At 37.7% G+C, this 27,872-nt stretch overlaps 4 protein-coding genes across 12 annotated transcripts; 2 read left to right on the forward strand and 2 right to left on the reverse strand.

The window, feature by feature from the left end:
• Positions 1-2,397: 2,397 nt before the first annotated feature.
• LOC137245365 (spermatogenesis-associated protein 20) lies at positions 2,398-8,910 on the forward strand. 7 transcript variants are annotated; one of them, XM_067775915.1, is made up of 6 exons: positions 2,398-2,707; positions 2,812-2,951; positions 3,006-3,500; positions 4,553-5,707; positions 5,761-5,969; positions 6,527-8,910. In XM_067775915.1, the coding sequence occupies exons 1-6, from the start codon at positions 2,705-2,707 to the stop codon at positions 6,988-6,990; spliced, it is 2,466 nt and encodes an 821-aa protein (XP_067632016.1). In that variant the 5' UTR covers positions 2,398-2,704; the 3' UTR covers positions 6,991-8,910. The 7 variants fall into 7 exon arrangements, with proteins under 7 accessions (XP_067632016.1, XP_067632013.1, XP_067632017.1 ...); XM_067775916.1 differs by having other exon boundaries at positions 2,399-2,707; positions 2,808-2,951; positions 3,015-3,500; XM_067775918.1 differs by having other exon boundaries at positions 2,399-2,707; positions 2,882-2,951.
• On the reverse strand, positions 8,784-11,049 carry LOC137245367 (uncharacterized). Of its 3 annotated transcripts, XM_067775920.1 has the most exons (3): positions 10,802-11,049; positions 9,702-10,611; positions 8,784-9,636 (listed from the first exon to the last, which is right to left on the reverse strand). In XM_067775920.1, exons 1-2 carry the CDS (start codon positions 10,862-10,864, stop codon positions 9,706-9,708), a joined length of 969 nt encoding a protein of 322 aa, XP_067632021.1. In that variant the 5' UTR covers positions 10,865-11,049; the 3' UTR covers positions 8,784-9,636; positions 9,702-9,705. The 3 variants fall into 3 exon arrangements, with proteins under 3 accessions (XP_067632021.1, XP_067632020.1, XP_067632022.1); XM_067775919.1 differs by having other exon boundaries at positions 8,784-10,611; XM_067775921.1 differs by having other exon boundaries at positions 8,784-10,608; positions 10,802-11,048.
• An 11,789-nt stretch (positions 11,050-22,838) lies between these two features.
• On the forward strand, positions 22,839-25,488 carry CCT5 (chaperonin containing TCP1 subunit 5). Its single transcript, XM_067775923.1, has 4 exons — positions 22,839-23,094; positions 23,610-24,591; positions 24,652-24,806; positions 24,892-25,488. Exons 1-4 carry the CDS (start codon positions 22,987-22,989, stop codon positions 25,267-25,269), a joined length of 1,623 nt encoding a protein of 540 aa, XP_067632024.1. The 5' UTR covers positions 22,839-22,986; the 3' UTR covers positions 25,270-25,488.
• Positions 25,278-27,382, reverse strand: EndoG (Endonuclease G). The gene is made up of 2 exons (XM_067775924.1): positions 27,019-27,382; positions 25,278-26,953 (listed from the first exon to the last, which is right to left on the reverse strand). The coding sequence occupies exons 1-2, from the start codon at positions 27,157-27,159 to the stop codon at positions 26,141-26,143; spliced, it is 954 nt and encodes a 317-aa protein (XP_067632025.1). The 5' UTR covers positions 27,160-27,382; the 3' UTR covers positions 25,278-26,140.
• Positions 27,383-27,872: the final 490 nt, after the last annotated feature.

The raw sequence follows: 27,872 nt of genomic DNA on the forward strand, positions 1-27,872 counted from the left end.
CGTTTATTGTGCAGAACGTCGTTTCTTCTATTTGATCCGCCAACATCTCACCCCTACTGTCCGCTCGCAAGTTTGAATGCCATAGATCATGATGGACATTGAAATCACCTAAGATAATGCGATTGTTGCCAGTGAGTAAGGCCCTGATATTAGGGCGATATCCACTGGGGCAACAGGTGGCAGGAGGGATGTAGATGTTGATGATTTCTAGGTTTGCATCGCCTGACCGGACAGATAGGCGATGAAGTTCTAAGACATTGTCCCTGCGGTCGATGCCAGGATCAAATATATAATATTGCACAGAGTGGTGTATGATAAACGCGAGACCGCCTCCACTTCCGCTCTCGCGGTCTTTCCTGTGGACGTTATACCCAGAGCAGGTCTGCAATGCAGATCTTGCTGTGAGTTTAGTCTCTTGAATCGCAGCAATGCGGATGTTGTGCCGCTTCATGAAATCGACTATCTCCGTAATCTTCCCAGTTAGTCCATTACAGTTTAACTGCAGGATTCTGAAGTGCATAAGGGGAGACGTCGCCACTCTGGGGGTAAGTGACGGGTGACTACGCCTGGGTTGTGGAAGGCCAGGACGCAATTGCTGTTGTGGCCCTGGGACTGGGCGTCCTTGGGTAAGCATTGGGGTACCCGGATGATTTGGGTTTGCGACCTGGCAACATGGCGCGATGAAACCCGTCGGGGGGTTGCCGTCGCGGAGACCAGAACATCTGGGAAAGTGGCACCACCCAAGGCAGGAGCTGCATTGGGCGGATGTCGCAAACCTATATATTCTGTGCTGGCAGACGGTGCAAACGGAAGTAGGGACTAAGAGTCTAATTCCCTGACCTGCACGATTGCTGCCGGAAAAGAGGGGGGGAGAAGACGGGGGCAGGGGCTGATGCTCAGCATTGCTACCAACTCTACTACGAAGGTAGTAGTTATGAGTGGTATCAGCTGTTTGAGTTGTTGGCGCCGTGGGCGCGAGCAGCAGCGGGTACTTGTTGTGGCTTGCTGAGCAGCGGGGCTGCTGGAAGGTAGTGGGGGCGCTAAGGCGTAGACTACGGGACGCCCTTGGACGTGAACAGCAAGGAGCCACAAAAGATTTATAAAAGTTACGTGGACGTCGGGTTTTGGGATCAAGCCCAGAACAACCTGTCCTATGCAACCATCCCTTGCACGAGACACACTGAACAGAGTATGACCGTCCTAAAAAGATTCTTTTCCGGCAGATGCAGCAAAACCATTTCTCATGACCGGGGTCAGGAGACGGACCCGGATTGGATTCGATGCCTTCCCGGAGTAAGAGAATATGGAGCAGTCCTGCTGCAAGGAGCTGCTGGGAGGATGACAATTTGTGGGAGGGACGAAACAAATTAGATGGGGTCACACTGAAATGATAGTCCTTGGTCGGGAAAAATCCCGAGTCGCTCCGGTACATAGAACCGACTGCCTTGGGAAGCGCTACTCGTTTAGGACTGTTTAGGCCATTTATTGTTCATGTCCAAAATTGGTCGGATATGGTCGAAAGTGGTATCAACGGATGCGCATCACTGCCCGTTATAAGAAACTAATTGCGAAATTTAACTCTTTCTAACTGTTTAAAAGTTATTTAAAAAAACAGGCGCTTTCGCTGTCAGCTTAACACGGACTTTTGATCACCCAATTAACCTAGTTATTAAAACAAAACACTAAAAGAAAAGTTATATAATAAATTTATATGCTCACTTTGCATATTTTTTTCAAAAAATTAATAATGAACAATAAATTCAAATAAAATTACCCAAGGCGAACATGTTTTCAAATTGCTCTCAAGGCAAAATACCCAAAAAAGGTGCCGTTTTTTTAAAAAAATTGTATATTGCGATTGGCTGAAAGAATAAGCGAAATCAGTGATGCAAAATACTTTATTAGGTTCTAGGGGCATAAACACTCCTTTGACATGTTTCTTACCTCATACTTAAGATGAAGATATATGTACGTATGAGAAGGGTTTGAAAATTTACTTGGGCTTACATTCAAACATCTGTTGTTTATTTGTGAAACTATACATTAGCGCCTGAAATGTTAATTTTGATTTTCACACTTCATCCTTCAACACCCAAGTCTCCCGGTTTGACATTTCCTAAAGTTGGCGGGCATCCAAAACTAGTCCCTTGGAGTGAATCACATTGATTATAGCCTATCAACCAAGTTTAAATATCACCTACACATTTCGGCTCCTTTTACAAATGTGAATACGTAGGCACATATATTTAGTTCTGCGCGCATTTTATTTTGATCCCTAAACCGGTATTGGACCCACCCAGGGTTATTGTTTTTAATTCGATTCGAAGTCCCACCCTACAAGCGAATGAATGCAGAGTTTGAGAGGCAGTGAACAGAATCCGTATTGTCAATAAAGCAACCGTGCTTCGTTTGCAAATAATGGCATTTGTTTAGTTACAAAAAAATGCTTATTGCTTTCTGCAGCCTGTTAAAAAAGCCGAAGATTCAAACAACAAAAGAGGACAAAATAATTAATTAATTCCGTTTACAACACCATTGGCGGCAATTATTTCAACAGCAACAACAAGGGACTAAAAACCTGCTAACTGATGTTTGCCATCCCATCTGATTTTATTATTGAAGATTATTGGCTGTGAACGATGACACAAAATAACAAAGAAAATACAAATTACAATAACGTAGCACGCGTTGGAGGAATGAATTAATGGTGAGTGCCGTAATCAGTTCGCGAATCTATAAGCTACAACGTTTTGTTGTATATTTATTGCTGATATGTTGAATAATATAACATATCTAAATTGGATAAGAAAGTTTATAGCGAAAACGGTCAGCAAACAACCAGCAGCAACAGCGAAGTGCAAACATCTTTTCTCTTCCACAGCAACACCATCAAGGCAAACCAGCTGTGGGAATACAGTAAAAAGAAGTATTTTGGAATTTGATTATAATAGGCAAGTACTTTGCTTGCAAAAAATCTTAATTTTTAATTTTCTTATTAATATTAGTTATTATAGCGTATCCACACGCAAAATGTCGGATAATACCCAAAGCAATTCAAAAGCAGATACAGTACTACCAAGTACTTTAGCGGATGGTGGAACGAAAGCGACTACGAGCCATACGAATCGTTTAATTAATGAGAAATCACCATATTTGTTGCAGCATGCACACAATCCCGTAGATTGGTATCCATGGTGTGATGAAGCAATCAAACGTGCACGTGAAGAAAATAAATTAATATTCCTCTCCGTGGGTTATTCTACTTGTCATTGGTGTCATGTTATGGAACACGAATCATTCGAAAACGAAGCTGTTGCAGCTATAATGAATAAAAATTTTATCAATATCAAAGTCGATCGCGAAGAACGTCCGGATATCGATAAAATTTATATGCAATTTGTATTGATGTTGAACGGAAGTGGGGGTTGGCCAATGTCTGTTTGGCTTACACCAGATTTGGCGCCAATTACGGCAGGCACTTACTTTCCTCCACATGATCGGTAAGTTTTTTATGTATTGTTGTTGTTGTAGCGATAAGGTTGCTCCCCGAAGGCTGTGGGGAGTGTTATCGATGTGCTGGTCCTTTGCCGGTACGCTCCGGTTGTTGTTGTTGTTGTTGTTGTGGCGATAAGGTTGCTCCCCGAAGGCTTTGGGGAGTGTTATCGATGTGATGGTCCTTTGCCGGATACAGATCCGGTACGCTCCGGTACCACAGCACCATTAAGGTGCTGACCCGACCATCTCGGGAACGATTTATGTGGCCACATTAAACCTTCAGGCCATCCCCTCCCTCGCCATCCCCAAGTTCCATAAGGAGCTTAGGGTCGCCAGAGCCTCGTCTGTTAGTGAAACAGGATTCGCCGCGGATAGGTGAGGTTGACAATTGGGTTTGGAGAAGCTATATGTTGCGCTGGCAACCTGCAGGGTTGCGCTACACAGCCCCTTGAATCTGGTATTTTAGTCGCCTCTTACGACAGGCATACCTACCGCGGGTATATTCTGACCCCCCTAACCCGCTGGGGGATTTTTTTTTTATGTATTATTTTCTTTTTTGTATTATCGGAAGATTGGGGTAAAAAAAATGGTTTCAAAAAGAGTAGGGGTAGTACCAGAAGGCGCTAGTGCCGGATTAATGACATATGCTGTGTTGTGCGATTACTACAAAAACTGAGTGTTGAAAAGATTGTCAAATAAGTTTCCTTCGAGCCAAGTTCAATCGCGAGAAACAGAATAAATTGTTGTTTTGCTCTGTAGGAAACCCCTTAACACATACCGACAGCTAAGTGGAGGAACGTCCTTCTCCCATATCTCCAAAAAAATATCTATCTTATTAGTTTATTTAAGAAATTGCTTAAAAGATACCTGTTTTAGAGCTCACCTCAGTAGCGATTTTCTTTTAAAAACGACTCACGTATATATACCTATATCGAGCTGTGCAAAATTTAGCTCTGAGGAATCTAGTCATAGATAAGATATTCTGAAGCGGAGTGGTTACGATATTATAAGGGGTCAGTACCAGTCCTAAGGTTGATTTTATTATAATTATTTGCAGTTGGGGTATGCCCTCATTCTCTACTGTGCTCAAAACTATCGCCTCCAAATGGCAATCCAATCAAGATGAGCTAAAAGTAACAGGCAAACATGTTATAGCAGCAATACAAAAATCACTAAGCGAAAAATCGACGACAGCTGTATTTGAACCAGGCAGTGCGGACGCCAAACTGCAAGAGTCTTTACGCATCTTTAAGCGACGTTATGATCAACAACACGGCGGTTTTGGTACACAACCGAAATTTCCTGAAGTTTCACGTCTGAAATTCCTTTTACATGCCTACATTATCACCAAAGATGCAGATGTGCTCGATATGGTGCTGCAAACCTTACAACACATTGGTCACGGTGGTATACATGATCATGTGTTTGGTGGTTTTGCGCGTTACTCTGTGGATCGTGTTTGGCATGTGCCACATTTTGAGAAAATGCTCTATGATCAAGGTCAACTTATGACCGCATATGCCAGTGCTTATAAGCTAACAAACGATAAGATATATATGCGCTATGCTGATGGTATATTTCGTTATTTAATGAAAGATTTACGTCACCCTGGGGGTGGTTTCTTTGCTGGCGAAGATGCTGATTCTTTACCTACAGCAGATGCTAGAGCAAAAGTCGAAGGTGCGTTCTATGCTTGGACTTGGGCTGAAGTGAAGGCGGCTGTGGATGCAAATGCAACGCTTTATGAAGAATTAAAATTGGACATGGAGCGTATATTTGAAATTTACACTTTTCACTACGACTTGCGTGCAACGGGCAATGTTGAACCCAAAAGTGATCCGCATGGTCATCTAACTGCGAAAAATATACACATTGTTCGTGGTTCCGTTGCTGAGACATGTGATAAATTTGGCTTAACTGAAGAGCAATTACAGCGGGTACTTTATATTACCAATGAAGTGTTGCACAAAATACGCGATCAACGTCCTCGTCCACATTTGGATACAAAAATTATTTGTGCATGGAATGGCTTAGTGTTGTCGGGTTTAGCTCAATTGGCAAATTGTGGTGGCGAAAAGCGGGACGAATATGCAAAAGCAGCTGAAGATTTATATAAATTTATGCACAAGCATTTATATGATAACGAAAGAAAAGTGCTGCTCCGCTCTTGCTATGGACGAGGCACTGGTGATGCAACGCTGGAAAGTATAGCGTAAGTTATATTATGAATTATTTCTCGAAGCGTGGTTAATTTTTTTTTTACAGTACAACACCTATCGATGGCTTCCTTGACGACTACGCATTTCTCATCAGAGGTCTGTTGGATTATTATAAAACTTCGTTAGATGGCAGCGTGCTAAAATGGGCACGTGAACTTCAGGAGATACAGGATGTACGATTTTGGGATAATACACATGGCGCCTATTTCTATTCAGAAGAAAATTCTCCAAATGTGATTGTGCGCCTAAAAGAAGGTAGTTCATTGTTTTTTATAATCATTGTTGGTTTTTGAGGGCAGAAGGGAATTGAGCTACTTTGTAACCAAATGATTTTGGGCAACCTAAAACTAAATTAGAGCTCAAAGTCAAGTCAGTGTTCAAAGTAACTAAAAACAGGTGTTGTGAAAACCTTCAGCATGCTCACACCAGTGTAAAGGGTGATATGTTATTGTGAGTACTCACACCACATAAACCGAATAAAAGGGCTCTTGTGTGATTGAAGAGATGGTTCGAAACTGCGTACTAATGCTCCTGACTACAGCAGGGCCATATATGGGAATTCAAGAAATGCCAAGGCGTGGAAGGCATTAAGCTAAGATAGATACACTACCGCGAAGCCTCAGTTTAGCCTTACGTAAGAACAAGTTTGAGCAAGTGGCCTGGCACGGAACTGAGGGGTTAAACTCTTACATTTTTCACAAATTTTTGAAATTAACTCTGAGCTAAAAAATAACTTAATGTTTTGCAAGTGGGCTTAAGTCTTTTTTATTGTTACATAAAATGTGAGCTCAAACAATTTTCCTACTTTTCAGATCATGATGGCGCTGAACCATGTGGCAACAGCATAGCTGCACGCAATCTTATCTTACTCTCACATTATTTGGATGAAAAAAGCTTTAGGCAACGCGCTTCTAAACTGCTTGAATTCTTTGCTGATGTTAATCCTTTCGGTTATACGCTACCAGCTATGATGTCTGCATTATTGTTACATGAAAATGGTCTTGATTTGGTAGCAGTTGTCGGTCCAGATTCGAATGATACACGACGTTTTGTTGAAATATGTCAAAAATTCTATATACCAGGCATGATTATATTACATGTTGATCCACAATATCCGGATGATACTTATAATCAACGTGTACAACAAAAATTCAAAATGATAAATGGTAAAACAACGGTTTATATATGTCATGATCGTGTTTGTCAGCTACCATTTACCGATCCAGAGCAACTTGAACAAAATTTAAAAGAAAATTTCTTTAAGAATGAACATTAGGCATGTACTATGTATGTAGAGTTTTTTTCTATGATTTTCGTTATATGTAATCATATAGTAAAAGCGCTTGGAAGGTAGTTATTAGAATTAGTTATGGTGAATAGTTGATACATTTATGTGTAGTTATTAATAAATGTATTTTCAAATGCTTCGATTTCAAATTTGATTTGAATTTAGGCGTTAGTTGTTATGTATAACAGAATAAATTTATTCTTCCTAAAATGGATAATCACTGTAAAATATATTTTATTTTAGTAGCACCAGGAAAGAGAACTTCATGATATTTGAATTATAGCCGTGTCGAATAAATTTAATATAACATATTTTTTGGTTCATCTCCAATCTCTATTAAAGTCTCAGAAAGCAGTTTAGACTTTGGAAGCAAATGCCGACCTTCAATTAGTATCGATTCGTATCCTGTAGTGCGATACCTGTAATGAGTACCTGATTCATAATTTGCATTCGATATTGTGTCCCCACCTCTTAATAGATTCAGGCCGGGCATCTCTTTTGATATGCATCGATTGTCCTCCGTACGGCATCTGCAAGGCAGATGAATTTTCACTGAGAAGCCAATGCCGGGGGGTGAACCCGCTTAGAAAAACTTTTTTGTTCCACCAAATTAGTTTTCGCTTCTTTGATCACTGGTGCGTTATGCTCCAATCTCTTTCGCTTTTCCTTCTCTTTTTCCTTGAAAACCCATTCACACTTTTCTCTATTTTTTACCAATACCTTCAAATTTCCACTTCATATTATTTTTGTTTTAACCGTAAAAAACACCCCACGTACGTTTAGGGGAGTACTGAGGATGTCGGCACTCCTTTGCCGTTTATGAGTCTAGCTCCTCGAACCTTTAGGTTAGGTTGCGAGGGCTGAGCTTGACACTATGGCAACAGCTCACTACATAGACCACCAATGGGCCCCTTGTAATACCATATACGGTCGCAAAGAGGACCCCTACCCTGCCTAAAGCGGGTCAAACCACTTCGAGGAATTTATATATTTTGATAGAAACTTGACTTCATAGTTAGAGACCTCAGCAAGGTCATGAAGAAAAAGTTTACCAAGGATGACCAAGCTACGCCTTCTAAGCGCTGGACAATGGCAGAGAAGGTGCTGGATACTCTCCTCTTCTGTACATCTGCAGCTGCGGCAATAGTCGGAGGTCGTTACCCCCCTTCTAGCACCATGCGTGCCTATTAAACAATTCCCTGTTAGAACCCTTATCGAGGACGATAGAACTGATTTGTTTAAATTCAGAGATTATTCTAAGCCCTCTTAATCCTTTTTTCTTCTGCGTTTTCTTTTTCCAATTCCTTTCTCTCTCGCTATCACGCGATTTGTGCATTTGTAACCCCAACATACTATTCTTCCTCTTTCCCTTCTGATTGCTAACGGACCGACCCCTTTTCTTTCTGTTTTCCTCCAATCCACCCTCTTCCAGCTTCGGTTCCCCTCCCTTCTTCTTGAAGTGATAAATACATTTCCTGAAAGTTTTGAAATGTTAAAATTATTATTTGCAGGAGTAATATTTTTCAAACTTCGTATAAAAAAATTTTTTTTTTGTAATCTGTTATCTAAATATGTTTGAAATTTAAACTTTATTTTTAATTTTCTATTAACTTTAGTTTTCTATTCATTTTCAGTTTTAATTTAAATTGTAATCATTTATTTATTAGGTTTCAAAATTGAAACAAATTTTAAGTTAAGTTGAAGGAAAACCCCATCTGCAAATATGCAGAGCTGCACTGCACCCCATTACCGCCCCAACTATTGTTGTGAATAAAAATATGTTTTGTTATTGATATTTTGTTTTGGTTTTTATGTATATTTATTTGTTTTTATCGGAACACAGCGCTTATTGTGTTCGCTACTCACACATTTACAACGCAAAATAATAAGAGAAATGTAAACAAACAATTCACACACAGAGTTAATGCAACCTACATATGCACATACTATAGATACATACATAAATATGTACATATATAGCCGCTTAAGCACAGAGTACGTCAGCGGTGCGTCTGATACCCACCGTGTCGATGCATTTATGATGCAAAACCCGGCACGCACTGCAGTTCATCGATGGAGTATCTCTATACATATTACATGAACAGAACGCATGCAAACACACTGGCTGACGTGCTAAATGGAGTGCCTCTTCTTACAATAGTTTGAAATACATACGTACAATTATATTCATTTTAAATATAATTTCATATTAAATTTTCTTTCTTTATGCTTTTTTTAATTTTTGTTCAAACAAATTGTGAAAAAAGTGTGAAAGAATCTATTCGTAAAGTTTAAAGTAAATTTATGCAAAACGTTTTCAAAGAACAAACAACAGAATATCTAAATTGTGTTATTCATTCTTGTTATTAGATAATAATATAAACACAATATCTAAATTGTGTTATTCATTCTTGTTATTAGATAATAATTTAGCTGAAACAAATTCATAGTTTTCATAACATTGAGACCAATTTGGAAAGTCGACGTCTGCAGCTGCAACGTCATCGTCAATTCATAGTATTTCCATCCACAAATTCTGTTTACTTTTCATGTATCTACCTCTCCCCGTTTCATCATTTCCTGTTGCCTCATAGAAAATAAAAGAAATGCTGTACTGTATTCATAAGCGCCGGCCTTATTTTAAAACCGAAACAAAATTAAAACCGGCATTATTGAGTAGCTAGTGTTGTACACTCAACCATTTTAGACATCATTCATTTTCATGGCGGCATCAAAATTTTCCATCATCGAGTCCATACGCTCTTGATGTTCGAAACGTGTGAATTTTGCAAGACGTCTTTCTCGTTTGGTTTGTACGCGATAACGAAAATGCTTAACGCTTGGTATAAAATCGCGCATTGTAGAAGATAATTTGATAGGTGCTGTTCTTCGAAAACGTGCTATTTCCTCTTCTTCAACATCATCATATTCAGGCGCCGATACAGAATCTTCACCACCACCTTCCCCCGCAACGCCCATAATATTACCTGATTCCCGAAAAAATTCTTTTGGATTTCGATGGATTTTAAAGATTTTTGTATTAGCGTCATGTTTTCGTATCACACGTGAATTGGCACTAATGCCACGTTCTGGTAGCAATTTTGATGAATTGCCATCACTTAATGTACCACCAGCATTGTTCGCATTGCTGCCGCTACTACTAGCGCCACCACCACCACTTCCACCAACACCACTACTAGTTATTGTAATGACATTGAAAAGTTCAGCTAATTCGGCATCAGTGCGTTGCTGTTCCTTGAGTTTCTTTTTGTACTTGGGTGCATAATCGAGAATGTAGAGTAAGCTATTAAGTGGCTCATCGTCGGCATTGCCATTAGCGTTGAGATTGTTGGAGGCGGTGGGCGAGGGCACAGGCGTATTATTGGCCGTCAATGAAGTAGGTGTGGACGGCGGCGCTGGTGGTGCACCACCATGCGATACAGTATTGCGACGATGAGGTCGCTGACGACGTTTCACAACCTTCCATGAGAAAATACTGGGTTCTTGCGGTACCAATTCCAAATCGTACATTTCGCCTGTTTGCAATGGTGGCGTAGTGCATAATTCTACATCATATTCTTCATCCGATTTGGCCATTTCGATTGTCTGCTGGTGATCATAGTCGATGAAGCGGGTGCAAGTTATATAGCACAAACATACAAAACAACAAATCCGGCGATTTGTAAGGGCGTGAAAAATACAGAAAAATAGATACACAAGGTGCATAATGTATGTAATAAAAGTTAATATGAGTGAATTTTTCATGGGTTTTCTATAGTAGATATGTTGGTGTATTTACCTGAAAAAGATAATCAGCTTCTGTATATTTTTGGTCAGGCAGTCGATGGAACTCCGCCATCATGAGTTGGGTCGATTTGAATAGCGTGTCGTCAGGAAAATAAACAAAAACAAAGTGAAATAACGATGAAAATGACGATAATGAGGAGAACGGAATTTTTCCCGAAAATTTTCACGATTTCTTTTCTGACTTTGTTTTCGTCTCTGCTTTCTGTTCTCGTTGTTTTTTGTTTTGCTGCTTTTTGTTATTATTTTCCATGTGTTATTGAAGGCAGGCGCGCTGCCACTTGCGGACATTTCCTTTGTTGTTGACAGTTCGAAAACGCAGTGCTGCCACACGGCGAGAAACTTTAATGATTTTTGAAAAATAAGATGTTGCATATGAATGTGTGGTAATAGTGCAGTTTACGGTACCTACCGAAATTTGGGCCAAAATTTTCAAGTGAGGTATCAAAAGACGCGTATTCACGTCTAGATCAAGAAACCGAAAGCGGAAGTTAACTCTTTTACCCGTTCAAAATATACACAAAAACATCAAAAAAAAAATGATGCACAATTTTTTTTGTGGGTAAAAACACAACAACAACCACATGAAAATCGCCAAATTCAACTGCAAATATCTCCGGACAGAGATAAAATTCTTTTCCGCCTTCGGATTATTGTTCTCGAGATTAATACGCGTCTTTTGATACCTCACTCGAAAATCTTGGCCCAACTTTTTAATGTGGGTACCGTAAACTGCACTACTACCGAATGTGTTAATTTTTGATAAAACTTTACCTATGAAAAAATCGTTATTGTCAAATAATACTGTTAAATATCATTATAATGAAATTTTAAATGATTATAAATCTCGTTATTTTTCAATTTTTTATACTGATGCTTCTCTTTCTGATGATAATACTGGTTGTGGAATTTTGTATTTAAATAATGGATTAGAAGTTTCTTTTAACTTATATATAAAGCTTTTTCTTCTTTTGGTGAATTGTTAGCCATTGAAGAAGCTATTGATGTTGCCTATGTTAATACTTGCTCTAATGTAGTTATTTTTACTGATAGTTAATTTCATGTCAAATTTTAAAAAATAATAATATTTTGAATAAGGTGCCACGATTTTCCAATTATTATTATTTTTTTCTTTTTTTGGGGTAGAGGGGGTCCTTAAAATGACAAAATAATCATTCGGAACACTAGGAAGTTCTTAGTTTATTAAAAAAAAGCTTTTGAAATCCGAAATTCGGTAATATTACAACTTAAGTTTTATTAAAAATTTTCATGTTTTTTTATCATATGAATTTAAACACAAAATATTTTTGTATTTATTGAACAAAAGCGCAGCAGGCGAAAGTGAAGACAAGTCAAGACAAGAGAAGAAAAGAGAAGAGAAGAGAAGAAAAGTGAATTTTTAGTGACATTTCATTGGTCAAAACAGTGAATGAATCAATTATTTTCAAGCAATTTTACGCATACAACTGAATCTGATTAAAAACCCGAGCAATGTCAACACCCCAAATAATATTAGGCTACAAATTATTCAGAGAATTACAAAAACAAGATACGTTGGTAGTTACGTATGCTTGCATTAATGTCGACGTACCACCACCTTATAATGTTCTACCAGGTTAGGTTAGGTTGGGTGGTAGCTTCCCTGATAGAGGAAGCTCACTTGGACAACATGACGGTCCGTTGTGATACCACATATAATAAACTAAACTAACGGTGACGTAGATATAACTACTTAGAGAATCGTTGGGTAGCAACGATAAAGTTCCGAATGATCCCGATCTCAACCTTGGATAGCTCCTCGGGAAAGCCAAGTGAGTCACGACCGAAATACTTTCGCCTAGTTCTGGCAAAAGCTGGGCAGTCAAGCATAAAGTGATTTGGTGATTCCACCTCATCATCCTCCATACAGCTGCAGCAGGATGGAGTTTCCAATATATTGAGACGTACCGCATGGATACCCATGGGACAGTGCCCTGTCAAAACCCCAATGACCATTGATAGGTGAGCCTTAGTGAACCCAATTATTTCAGCAGACCTCCTGCCATCCACTTTCGGCCAGAAAGATCTTGATATCCTACAAGACATAGTGTCCGCCCAACGTTTGCTGAGCTGACTCGAGGCCCAGCTATGGAAGAACAATCCACAGGTGGCTAGCGGAATCCCGAAATCCCTACAGCCATCTTCATCCGGTTCAGTTGTACCGATTCGGGCTAAGAGATCCGCTTGACAGTTACCCGGAATATCACTATGGCCCGGGACCCAGATAATCTTAATTGTAAAACAATTCGATGCAATCGCAAGTGTGGTCAGGCACTCCCAGACCACCCTCGATCGCACTGTAGTTGAGCTCAAGGCCTTTATAGCCGCTTGGCTATCAGAGTAGATGTTAAATTCCCTAACCGTAGTAGCGCTGGATAGCATTTCATCCACCGCATCCTTAATCGCAGCAACTTCCGCTTGGAATACACTGCAGTGATCAGCCAACTTAAACTTGCGGCTTACATTTAGCTCTTGACAAAAGACCCCCCCCCCCCCCCCCCCCCCCGCCAACCTTTCCGTCCAACTTCGACCCATCCGTGAACAAGTTAACCGGTCCCATGCCCCAGATAATTCCTCTTCTCCACTCCTCCCTCGGGGGAATGACTGGGGTGAAGGTTGTATAGGGAGCGGCCACCGGCATGCATTAGTCCGTCCTGTCCGGGATAAAGTCGAAACTAGTAAGAAGGCTAGAGTGTCCGAAATCAGAAAGCATATAACCCATATCACGAAGCCTGACCAACGACCGGGCCGCGGCTGGCTTTCCCGCAATATCTACTGGATGTATATTCAGCATGACATTCAGTGCCAAGGTAGGTGTTGTTCTCATAGCGCCACTGATACCGATAAGCGCCGTCCGTTGCACTGACACTAGCATTTTGGAGGTGCTCGCCGTGTCAGTGCTTTCCACCAGACCAGCACCCCATATAGCAGAATCGGTTTGACCACCATCTCATAAAGCCAGTGTACTACTCCTGGCGAGAGCCCCCATCTCTTTCCGATAGCCCCCCTGCAGCAGTACAAGGCAACCGCGGCCTTCCTGGCCCTATCTTCCACATTGGGCCTCCAGGACAGCTTCTTGTCCAGAACAATTCCCAAATATTTAACCCTGTCAGTAAGTACCAACGGTACCCCTCCAATCGAAGGAGTTCTGAAGTCGGGTATCTTATATCTCCTTGTAAAAAAAACCAATTCTGTTTTTCCCGGGTTGTTTTGAACTCGTGAATGCGCAATCTTCTGTGTGTGATTTGTGGTTGGCATTTATGGTAATGAGAAAGCTGAATAATTAGCTAAAAATGCTATTTATGATGGTGTTTTTTAAAAGTTAAATTCACGGTTGATGAGGCTAAAGAAAATTTAAGAAATATAATTTTTGATGCTTTTCATATAAATTTTTTAAGTTATTCAAAGGATCACCCAAATGTGTTTGCTTCAATTTTTAATATAAGGAAAACTCTTGTTGGTTTCGTAAAATTAGTTTGTCTTCTTATGATATTAAAAGAACAGAATTTTAACTGGTCACACATATGATAAATCATATCTACACAAAATTGGAGTTTTCCGTTCTCTTTATTGTAGGTGTGTTTGATTGGTGATGTATATAATAAGACTTTTTTTGTCGTTTTTTGAATGAGATTAGAAGTTCATATGATCTTTTTATTAATAATTTTTCTTTTAATGATATTTTTATTAATATGAATCTTACCAAAGTGAATCAATTGATTAACTTCTTTAATGAAGCAAAATTTGATCTTTAATTAATGATAGCATTATTCTTTTTTAACTTTTTGAGGAAATTATAAAATTGTATTTTTTCCTTTGTCGTATCCACCTGTTCCTTTCATTTATCCGATCATTATTCTTTTTCTTTGTTTAAATAATTAAATATCATATATATATACATATAATTTAAAAAAATTTAATGGTCAACTTGCCCTGGTTATAAAAACAAGGAAGAAGATTTACAAGTAGAATATCAAGCTTGGAATTTTTGTCAAGAACTATTTCTATAATTAATATAAGAACACAAAAATATTTTTAAATTTGCAAGATTATTCGAAACATATGAAGATTGGAATTTTTGTCAAGAACCAAATCTACAATAATAGCTGTGTCTTTTTTACTTCTATTATGTTTACGCTTAAACTTTATATGGACTGATAAGCGACAAACTTTAAATACACCTCTGAAATTGCTGCGCATAAAATTTGTCCTACTAAATTTCAATACGCATTATATTCAGATGTAACTGAAATATGTGTCTTTGTTTCACCCTCTACACTAATTCTATGTATTCTATGTGTGTCCACAATTCATCGCAACTGATTCAGCTATATGTTATACCCTATGGCCATCAGAGGGTTGTGTCCGCGCTTTTCGGTACACCATGTGCTGTAGCTGTAGTTATTTAACCACTGCCGCTAGAAGGGTCTCGTAAGCATTATCTAAGCAAGGATAGGCGTTTCTTTTTCACGCGCAAACGTAAACGTATACTTCTTTATACGTTTACGCTTAAACTTTATATGGACTGCTGAGCGACAAACTTTAAATACACCTCTGAAATTGCTGCGCATAAAATTTGTCCTACTAAATTTCAATACGCGTTATACTCAGATGTAACTGAAATATGTATTTTTGTTTCACCCTCTACGCTAATTCTATGTATTCTATAAGTGTAAACAACACGGATAATATTTTTGAATTACTTGTCAAGTTTGAAGACTTACCTGACAGTGGAATCAGACTTTCCAGCCATTATATCAAATCTCAAAAAAAAAAAAAAAACTTCAGTGGAAAGCAGCGGAGATTCATAAAATTCTAGTAGGTCACTTCCACCACACCACAAACTTGTAACACAAATTTTAACATAATTTAAGCACACAAAATACACTTGTTGGAGTTTTAGGGGGTAAAAATTAAAATTCTCTACAGATTAGCTGAATAAAAAATTTCGAAATAATTGTTAAATAATAAATACAGACAGTGGTAGTTTAACAAATTCTGCTGTGGTAAGTGGTGAATGTGACCTACTAGAATTTTGTGAAGCTTGCATCACACTATTTTTCGCCCCTGCAACATCTCTATCTTAAAATTGTTTCTGTAAATACAAGGTCTCTGTTATAATTTGAAGTCAACGGCAAACTTGAACCATTGTGGATAAAACAAGTATGATATCTTATCCGTCAACTGCGTGGGGACTTTTGGCATTTTGGCGGCGTTTTGACAGGGTGTTCAATGTGGCGGCGCATAGGGCCAGATATCTTCAGTAGGGATGCAAATTTTGAGAAGCAACATCGATACATCGATGTTTCAATGTATCGACAAAATAAACATCGATGATAAAAAAACATCGGAAGAAAAACATCGATGCATCGATGTTTTTTCAGTAGAATTAAATCTTGGAAAAACTACGCGGCTCTCGTGGGTGGGTTGATATTTATAGTCGCCTGGTTTCTGACATTAGCTCACACACCCCGAAATCGAGGAATTTTTAAAAAAATTCGACGAGAAATGTATTTATTTTAAAGGCCCCTTTAAAATCTGCAGAGGTTTTATTATATATGTATGCAGTTACCGGCCAAAACCAAAAATTGTGTTGCGTTTTCAAAGCAAAAAATTCAAATTCAAATTTTCGCCTGGGTCAAATCAGCAGCGCTGATGGGAAATACTTATGTAGAATTTAGCTGCTGGCTCTACCTCTAGGAGCGATATACCAAAATACTGATAAGTAATATTATTTTTATTTATATTTTCTTTTTTATTTATTGTTTTATTCAATTCCATCTGAGACCAAACATTTACTTATATACATACATATAAGATATTTGTTAAGCAATTCATTCAAATAAGACAACATGTCAATATATATACATGTATAACATAAATTATAATAAGAAAACAGAAAAAACTGATATCAGGCAAAAGGCCAAAAATTCACTTAACATTTTTCATACTTGTACTCATCGTACATAAATACATACATTACGAATTTATTTATTAAGTGAACATACAATTCGATAAACAATTCATTGAAAACAGGCAGCATGGTTATGCATATACATATACAACATAAACTATGAATATAAAAAAAAACCGAGATCAGTGAAAAGTAAAAAATTAACCTAAAATTGTTTTAAGTTATACGCATCGTACATAAATAGTTGCACTACGATTTTATTTATTACAAACAGAATTCATTGTATTTAAAACAATAGCTTGGATAATCTTTTTCTTTTTTTTTTTCTAAAAATAAAAACACTTAAATACAAGAATAGCCCTTGGTTCAATGCTACATTAAAACACCTTATCCACCTTCGTAACCAAGCCTACTCACGGTTGAAAAGGTACAAAACAGTCGAAGCGCATAGCTGCTTTAAAACAGCTCGGTTTATTGCAAACAAAGCCATAAGGCTGGCCAAGGCAAATTATTTTAAGTTTAAGTTTAGTTCTGCTTTGAATACAAAGGAAAAGTGGAACAAAATCAAACAAATAGGAATTGGTAAGCCCAAAAGTGACCTGTCTCATCCCCCTGATGTCGACATCAACGAAATAAATAATACTTTTGTAAGACTACCAAACTCAGCCGACAATGTGTGTATTGATAACTACTCCGTGCGTGTTAATGTTGACACTAGCCCTTTCGAGTTTATTTGTGTCGATAATTGTGATGTTATCCAAGCCATACTTTCTGTGAAGTCTAACGCAATGGGGCTTGATGGTATATGTTCAAAGTTTTTAAAAGTCATTCTTCCCAAAATCCTTCCCCACATTACTTACTTGGTCAACTCAATTTTGACGACCGGTGTCTTCCCAATATACTGGAAAGCTGCAAAAGTTATTCCAATCCGTAAACAAAATAATGAGTATCGACCAATTGCCATACTCCCTTTCCTCTCTAAGGTCGTTGAACGTATTCTACATGGGCAAATCGTATCATATGTACATGAATACAAGCTCCTGTCAGATAGTCAGTCCGGTTTCAGGTCAAAGCGGAGCTGTACAACGGCACTATTATCTGTGACAGAAGAAATTCGTGAGCGAGTGGATGAAAGTTACATTGCCTTCTTAACACTTCTTGACCACTCCGAAGCTTTCGATTCTGTAGACCACACTCTGCTCTGTAGGAAGCTGGAAAACCTATTTAACTTCTCTGGTCATGCAGTTGCCCTTATAAGATCATATCTTGGCGATAGGACTCAAGCAGTATGTATAGATGGTGAAAAGTCTGACTTCCTTCATGTCTTAAGAGGCGTCCCTCAAGGCTCTATCCTGGGTCCTCTGTTATTTGTTCTGTACATCAATGACTTACCCGATGTCCTTAAGTATTGTAATGTTCATATCTACGCTGATGATGTGCAGTTATTTACGTGTTGTCCTCGTGATCAAACTAGCTTGTGCATAAGTAACTTAAACCACGATTTGAATCAAATATTTTCATGGGCTGCTATGAATGGCTTATGTATAAACCCGAATAAGTCAAAATGTATTGTTATTCATAGAAGGTCTTTTCCCACTAATGATTTAGAGAATGTAGTGTTCGACAATTCCGTTATAGAATACTTAGATACGGCGAAAAACTTAGGTGTAATTTTTAACAAAACATTGACATGGAAAGACCATATTTTTAGAACGGTTGGGAAAGTGTATGGAATGCTTCGTACACTATGGTCAACACAGTATTTCACGCCTTTGCACATACGACTACTTCTGGCTAAAGCGTACTTAATACCTACGCTACTCCATGGTTGTGTGATTTACTCAAACTGTGACTATCTGTGCAAGAACAAACTAAATGTTGTTTACAACAACATTGCTAGATATGTTTATGGGTTGAAAAGATTTGACCACGTATCTCAACATGCTGAAAGGTTGCTAAACATTTCTTTCGAAAATCTTTTAAAAGTCAAAACACTGTCCTTCCTCCATAAATTGATACACACGAAGGAACCTGACTATCTATATCGTAAGCTTATTTTTCTGCAATCATCAAGATCGGTGCTTCTTCTTAAGCACATCAGATACCGCTCGCTAACCTCTGAGCGCCAATTCTTTGTTACTGCAATACGTCTTTGGAACTCGCTACCTACTAGTCTTCGACTCTTAAGTAATGCTCTGCACTTCAGAAAAGAGCTAACATCATTTTTTAACGACTCTTAAACTGGATCTCAAATTGTTGTTGTTAAAATGTTCATTTCTAAGTCCTTTTCCTTTCTCTGTGTCTTCTTTCTTTGTTTGTTAAATACTATTCAATCTATAACCAGCCAAAGGTTATCATCACTACTGCTGTCTTTTAATATTTATTAACTACTTTTCTTTAGTTTTAAGATTTACATTTACATACATAAATATTTCACTATTGTCCGCTATATTTAATTTAATTTGATTGATCTAATTTATTATTATAAATGTTCAATTTTTATAGCTCATGCTATTCATGACTAGCACTGTTAAATAATTTGTCAAAATTGTTGTGCTAGGAACAAATTTTCAAATAAATACATACATACATACAATACGATTTCGTGCTTGAGTTATTGTTGCCCCTGCCTTGAAAATAGTCTTTCAGACGGCACAGACGTAGCAACTATCGGCAAGTACTGAAGAGCAACTTTGTACAGAGTTGGGAAAACACTATTTAGATCTTCCCACATTTCTATCCCATTCTGGTTAATATGTACTGGATTTACAGGAGATTTAAGATACAGCTGGATCTCATGTGAAATATATCTTTCAAATGGCGATGCTGGCTGTTGTCGCTGTTTTAAGTTTTGAAGAGCTAAGCGGTTGTGGTACTCCCATATGTCAAACTTTCGCGGTTCATGATATTGGGAGTCACTTTGATCTAAGGTGTCATTATCAGGTCTTACTGTAACGTCTAAGTGTTGTACGAAGGCATTCAAAGTATTAATTGCTGCAAGAATAGAGTGATGTTCTAACCGGTTAAATCTTTTATTTATCTGCTGCTCAAGCTCATGTCTCAGTTGAAGAGTGCAATTATGTTTGGGATTTTTAGTACGAAAACGTCTCGAACACAGTTAACGAGTAGTATAACTTTACTTACAGTCACGTAATTTTCAGCCGACAACTCCTTTGTTATGGTTTCAAATGGCTGCAAAATTTCAGTGGTTTCTTTTATAACATCTAACTCATTACCAGAAATCATTGGAGGTGAATATGATCGAGAAAGCAATATTTCTGTAATCAATCCAACAAGTTCAACGAATCGTTGGAGCATATAGAAGCACGAGTTCCATCTCGTCTTAACGTCAAAAATTAGTTTCTTAATTTGGCCATCTAGCACCCCAGCTAGTTTTTGCTGTTTTCTAAGTTCATCACTGGCATTAATGGATCTTTTTATATATTTCACAATATTCCTAACATGTGTTATTACCAATGAAACATTGACCGAATTCTCAATAGCATTCGCTACTACCAGGTTAATAGAATGGGCAAAACATGAAATCATTTTCTTTTCTCCAAAAAGTTCTCTACTTAATTTCAGCATTGTGCTGTAATTGTCTGATACAACTGCCGTAACTTTTTTGTCGCATATTCCCCACTCATTAAATATTTCTGTCAACTCCCTTTTTAGGTATTCCACTGTATGACTTTCTGTTAACTCAAAAATCCCGATCGTTGCACTCACTTGTTTTGCCTTTTCCAAGAAATGTATAGTGACACCAACAAATGACTTTGTTTGCATAGTTTCGGTCCATATATCATAAGTGAGAGAATAATAATACATTTTTTTCAGCGACTGCTTAAATGTGCTTGACATTACCATGTATTTCTCGTCTATTCGTGCTTTAAATGTCTCTCTACTGGGGACCTTGTAGAGTGGCACAACTTGTTTCATGAGCTGTAAGAAGCCTTTGCCATCAACCACTGCATATGGTTTGTTATCAAGCAGAATAAAGTCAACTATTGCTTCGGATATTTTTTGATAGCGCTTTGCAAGTAATGCTTTTCATTCTTTGAAACATAGAACTTACGGTGGGTTGCACAAACTCTATATCTATAGCATTTCCAGATGGAATACTTACTGCACTCAAAGATGTAGATGCCGTAGCACAGCTTGCCTCCTGTGCTTCGCATTCATAGTCTTGATTTTCGACGGCGAAATCACGAATTTTTGTTTGCTTTGCAGTGGGCAGCGAATCTTCTTCCGACTCCTGGGTCAATTCATGTCCGTGGATTTTATCTAAGTGACAATGTAAATTTGATGTATTGCCGGAAGTCCTTAGAGTTTTGCTGAACAATAGACACTTTGCGGAGTTGGCACTTATCTTTTTAAAATAGCGCCATACCCTACTTTTGTTCGGCATATTGATTTCGGCAAGAAGCTGGTGGAAAATAGAAGTTATTAAAAATGTGCAATTTTCTTTTAACTTAATATTAATAATTACAAATTAGAATGATAGCAGTACAAGCAACTTCCTTTTAAAAGTAATCAAAAAGCAGCCCATTATGTTGGTAAAAGTAGCTGAAAATAAAAACTATTACGCTGTTATCAAAGGTAAACAAAGGCGATTTAAAAATGAAGTGTTATCCACATAAAAACATTATTCCAAAAAGCCCGGGATACTACTTTACGATCTACATATTTACCTCACGCCTTTGCACTGGCCATACTGTACTTTCGATTAAGATGTTCACCTATTTATTTAGTATAAAATATTCATTAGAAGTCAATCATAATTTATAACAATTATTATAAATAACTTACCCTTTTTACATCAGTTTGCAGCAACTTAACAATAGAAGAATAATGGCGTCAATAAATGCAACTTTAGAGATGTGGATGTTCAAAACATCGTCAAAGTTGGCATCGATGTATCGTCAATTTTTTGATATTTAGTAATTTTGAAACATCGATGTTAAACATCGAATTTTCATCCGATACTATCGATGTTTTAAAAACATCGATGTATCGTTTGCATCCCTAATCTTCAGCGGTTGATAGGAATATATAGATACATAATAAGACAGCGATAGTCAATTAAAAATCAGGTGATCCACTCTATTTGTAATTTTGACCAAAGAGGATAGATAGAAAAAAATAAAGTCAGCTGATAGATGAGCCAACCATATAGTTGAGCTAAGTTAGCACTGAAATAAAAATTTTACATATGTGTATACAAAAAAGATTTCGCCATATTTTTAAAAGCAAAAACAAGGAAAGAGTAAACAACTTAAAATAAAACAAATAGAAATAATAAATGTGCGAAACCATTTAAATGTTAATAATTCTATCAGTATCTTCAATTTTTGTGTACGTTTCTTCTTCATATTTTCAACGAAACAGATGCTTTATATTAGTGCTGTCAGCTCTCAAAAAAAAAATGTAAACATCACTTAGAACTTACATAGAAAATCAAAATTCAACAGACTTCTAAAGGCTCCATTACTGATACTTAGCATAGACTTGACTTGGCTTGCGAACTGTCACTTACAGTTCTGTTAAATGAACATTGCATGTTACTGATTACTCAAAACTTAACTTGACTTAGAAGTCTGTTGAATTTTGGTTTTCTATGTAAGTTCTAAGTGACGTTTACATTTTGAGATGCCATTTGTTTGTTTCCATTTCATTTTGACATTTTGTCATACAAATTGACATTTATTTAAAAATAAATTTCAACGCTGATTATGATGCCAGATTTTATGCGCCAAGTGGAGTATAATCGTGGCTAAGTTGCCAAGTTTACACCATGTCAAGTCAAGTCTATGCTAAGCATCAGTAATGGGGGCTTAAGTCAAGTTAAGTGTTGCCAAGTTTTGAGTAATCAGTAACATGCAATGGTCATTTAACAGAACTGTAAGTGACAGTTCTCAAGTCAAGTCAAGTCTATGCTAAGTATGGGTAATGGGTCCTTAAGCCATCGAGCTCTTGATAACTCAATGGAACGGTTCTGTTGTAACATATTTTTATTTTATATTTTCAAAAACATCCCTGCCATCATTGCCATTCCTAAGCATAGGAAAATTGACAGTTGCGAATTTTGACGTTTGATCAGCCGGTGCAATTCGTTCTTGTGAGAATTTTTCATCTTTGTGCTTGTGGTTTTATTTCACGGCAACGGAAAGGAACTGAAATTAATCTATATTAATCCTGGAATCTAAATCCTATAGAAACAAATCAAAATGAACGGTTTTCCGGGTGCATTCGCCTTTGACGAATATGGTCGTCCTTTTATAATTTTGCGAGAGCAGGAACGCGAAAAACGTATCACAGGCACTGACGCTATCAAGGTTAAAAATACGTGATTTTCTATATATAAATTTTAGTTTGAAGAAAATAGAGTAGGATTATGTGAATTTACATTAGGTTCATGCGCCTCAAGTAGATAAATAACCAAAAAAGCGGCTGGAAAAGTTTACGAAAGTTGTAGACAAGTGCAGCTGCTTTTGTGCATCTTATTTTTCAATAAAATATTATTCTAAATTAGTGACAGACCTTCTCATCTACTTTGGGGGTACCTAAAATTTCGACATAAAATACATACTTTCTTGTTTTTGTAATGAATCCTTCATATTTGGCGATGGGAATCTGAAGTGCCTCCTTATGACGTCAGAGTGATTGTTGGTATGTTAATTTGAGGTTAAAGACGACAAATGTTTAATGTTGTGAGTCACGACCAGCTGTACGATAATAAAAATTAAGCTAGCACCAATGCTTCACGCCCGCAATAATATGAATTTCCTAGGCCGACATATTTGAGATTTCTTCTTAGGAAGTGTCTGACAGTAATTAATATCTATTACAGAGTCACATCTTGGCAGCTCGTCAAATCGCCGGTACATTGAAAACTTCGCTTGGTCCCAAGGGGTTGGATAAAATAATGGTTAGCGCTGATGGTGATGTTACTGTTACCAATGACGGTGCCACCATTTTGAAATTGATGGAAGTAGATCATGAAATTGGAAAGCTAATGGTTCAGTTGTCACAATCACAAGATGACGAGATTGGTGATGGTACAACTGGTGTTGTCGTTTTGGCTGGAGCTTTACTAGAACAAGCCGAAAGTTTAATCAATCGAGGTATTCATCCTATTCGAATTGCTGATGGTTTCGAATTGGCAGCACAATGTGCAGTCAAACAATTGGAATCCATAGCTGAACCATTTCCCATTGATCCGAATAACAAAGAACCATTAGTACAGATCGCCATGACTACGCTTGGCAGCAAGATTGTTAATAAGTGTCATCTACAAATGGCAACCATGGCTGTAGATGCTGTATTGAATGTAGCCGATATTGAAAAGAAAGACGTCAACTTTGAGCTTATAAAAATTGAAACCAAAGTTGGTGGTCGTATGGAAGATTCAATGTTGGTGAAAGGTGTAGTTGTAGATAAAACTATGAGCCACGCACAAATGCCGAAAGTATTGAAAGATGTAAAGCTTGCAATTCTCACCTGCCCATTTGAACCACCAAAGCCTAAAACCAAACATAAGCTCGATGTTACTTCGGCTGATGATTATCGTGCGCTCCGTGAGTATGAGCAAGATAAGTTTACACAGATGGTTAAACAAGTAAAGGATGCTGGTGCAACTTTGGCAATTTGTCAATGGGGTTTCGATGATGAAGCTAATCATTTGTTGTTGCAACATGAATTGCCCGCTGTACGTTGGGTGGGTGGACCTGAAATCGAATTGATTGCCATTGCTACTGGCGGCAGGATTGTACCACGTTTTGAAGAACTAACACCTGAAAAGTTGGGTACCGCTGGTTTGGTGCGTGAGATGTGTAAGTAAAAGAGGGCTGAATTTCGTACATTATAAAACTAATACAAAAATATATTTTCAGCATTTGGTACTTCTAAGGATAAAATGTTGGTTATTGAGGAGTGCAAGAATTCGAAGGCTGTAACTATTTTCCTTCGCGGAGGTAATGCTATGATAATTGCTGAAGCCAAACGTTCAATTCACGACGCCTTGTGTGTGGTGCGCTCATTGATTAAAGTAAGCTTGTATACATAAAAACTTCCAACTCAATCAGCTTAAGTTGTTTACTTTTATAATATATTTTAAATTTTTTAATTTATAGGATAATCGGATTGTATATGGTGGTGGGGCCGCAGAAATAAGCTGCAGCTTGGCTGTTGCCAAAGAAGCTGATCAATTGTCGACTTTGGAACAATATGCCTTCCGTGCCTTCTCAGTGGCTCTGGAGAATATACCTTTGGCCCTTGCTGAGAATAGTGGTTTGCATCCCATTGAAACCCTTTCTGAGTTAAAGGCACGTCAAGTGGCCGAAAAATGTCCTAGCTTAGGTGTTGATTGCATGCTATCTGGGGATTCCGATATGAAGCATCATAACGTAGTCGAATCGCTGCATTCCAAGACACAACAGATTCTTTTGGCTACACAATTGGTGAAGATGATACTTAAGATTGATGATGTGCGTTCAAAGGACACACAATAAATAAAACAAATAGAACGTCATCATACAAATACTTTACTGAAAATCATCGCATCATATTCTCAGATCTTCATAAGCTGTATGTTTTTCACTTTTACAAAATACACAATAAACGTTCATGTTTTAAAAAGCTCGCCTGTACATGTGAAAAAGCGTGCCGCGCAATAATTAAAATTTGTTTGCTTAACTTTTATTAAAAAATAAAAGAACAAATTAAAATTAGTTTTGATAAAATTTTAATACATTATATTTACATATACATATTCACTAAGGAACACTTCAAACTTAAAAAAATATGATTTCCCGTATTGCATTTTTTAAATGTATGAAAACATTTATTTGAAGCAATTTTTTAATTTTTATTTATTTTTTAAATTGTTTCAAAGAAATGTTTTCATACATTAAAAAAAGCAATACGGGCAATCCCCGATTAAATCATACAAGCAGACAAAATTGGTTAATTCGTTGTAGTTCAAAAAAGCAGCAACAATACCAAAGTTTCTTTGAAAACCGCCGTACCAACAAGCATAACTTTGACACATAATTGCATACGAAGTATGCAATGTGTAAAAGATTAAAATATGCAAAAGAAGGCAATTGGGAAAAACTTTACAACAACTAAGGCATGACGTAGCTGAATGCGTTTGTAACCGTTTCAACTATCGTAGGAGTGTGGGTTCGACTCCCACTCCCGGGAGAAAAAGCTTTGAAGAGATTTACAAGGTATAATCGAAACAGCTGTCGCTTTGTACGTCCTGATGTCACGTTGTTTAAATTTTTCCCAAATTATTAAAAAAATATAGCCGTGGGGCCTTTGTGTTACTTAAATATTTTATGTTTCGTTGCACTTTTTACACCTGAATTCGGCTTTCATCTACACTTTCTTGCCGTTGATACTTTTAAGTTGCTTACGATTGATCTGATCAAAAAATAATAATCCCGCCGCACGCTCCACTGTCTCAGGCGGCACTTGGAACAGTTGCAATGGTGTTTCATCGCTAATAACTTTATTTGGCATAACATATGCTTCCATTTCAAGTTGTTGATCATCCGTTTCAGCTACAACAATTTTGTAAAAATGTGTCGGCACCGCCACTGTATTGGCACCAATTACCTCATATTTAACATAGAACTTGCCATCATCCTCCTTCCGTGGTAAATACAATGGACCCGTACACACATAAACATTTGGATGCGTTTGTGTCAGCTTACGCACATACATTTCGAGGCGATTCCATGAATCACGATTAAAACCCGGCCCCACTTGTGGCGCCATATTTGTCAAGAAAAATGTGTCGTCACAATGTTTTTGATGTAGTCGATGATTACCAGCAGCTGCCATATGACCACGATCATAACCGGAACGCCGATAGTCTGTATTTTGAGCACGAAAGAATGGATGTATGCTCTCATCGGCACGGAATTCACATTTCGAACGATCTACTGCATCATTTCTAGCCACCGATGCAGGTGTGAGATGTTCAAATACCCAATGTGGTACGCGATTACGGCGGTCGTAGGATAATACAAAATCGGAATAGGAACGTACGTGATCGAGTCCGGGAAACCCATATTTCATGATTTGCGCAACGCGTGTTGGTGTGGCAGTAAGGTTAACTTCTTGTGCAGGTATTGGCACTGCAGCGGAGACAGTACCGAATATGGGTAACGCTGGCAGTCGTTCCAGCTGCCAATTGAGAGTAGAATGAAAGAAGCTCTCCAAGTGAATACTTTTGAATACGAATCACTTACCTTTATGCATGCCTCTCGCGCTAGTGAGCTATTCTCTGCTTCCAGTTGGTGTTGTTGGCGTTCAATGTATTTTCCCGTGTAGTATGCAGAAGCTGCCACCGTTGCGCAGACCAGTACATTTTTAATCAGCCTTTTATTCATTTTTGTTAGTATAAATTATTTTTCTTTGCCACACTCAAATTGATCAAATAAATCTATTACTTTTGACCAGCTGATTTTTCTTATTTAATAGCTCAACAGCTGTCAACACACAGTGCAAAAGTTAGTGGCCTTCAAGGGTAAAAAATTAAATGCACCCTCCAGTGACTTAAAAACTGTTATTTATCTTAAACGAGCAATTCTTGTATATTTGAATGTTTGTATTACCGAACGATCTCGGGAACAGCTCAACCGATTTAAATGAAATTTGGCACATATAATGTATCACCTTCTAAGACTTTCTACCTCGGTGTTGCCACTCAGAATATTTCACAAGGTTACCACCTAGTCGAAATTAAAAAAAATATTGCATGAGATATGCCGATATCAGGCATGCTTAACGAACGAAACGATATCATTTCGTTACGATAATCAACGTTAATAAACGAAACGAAGTCATTTCGTTTCGTTTATTAACGTTGATTATCGTAACGAAATGATATCGTTTCGTTCGTTAAGCATGCCTGGCCGATATGGGTATCAAAAGAAAGGTATTTCACTCCGCATTACAGTAGGGACATTTTTGAGTAGGGTTGCCATTTAGTGTTGGGGTAGTTAGAGTAAATAGTACTCTACTTACTCATATTCTATTAAAGCTTTAAAGGAGAATATTAAAGTTAAAAATCTTCGTAAACAAATGTTGCACATGATTTAAT

Source organism: Eurosta solidaginis, chromosome 3, assembly GCF_040869045.1.
Source record: "Eurosta solidaginis isolate ZX-2024a chromosome 3, ASM4086904v1, whole genome shotgun sequence".
In the NCBI taxonomy this organism is placed as follows: Eukaryota; Metazoa; Arthropoda; class Insecta; order Diptera; family Tephritidae; genus Eurosta; species Eurosta solidaginis.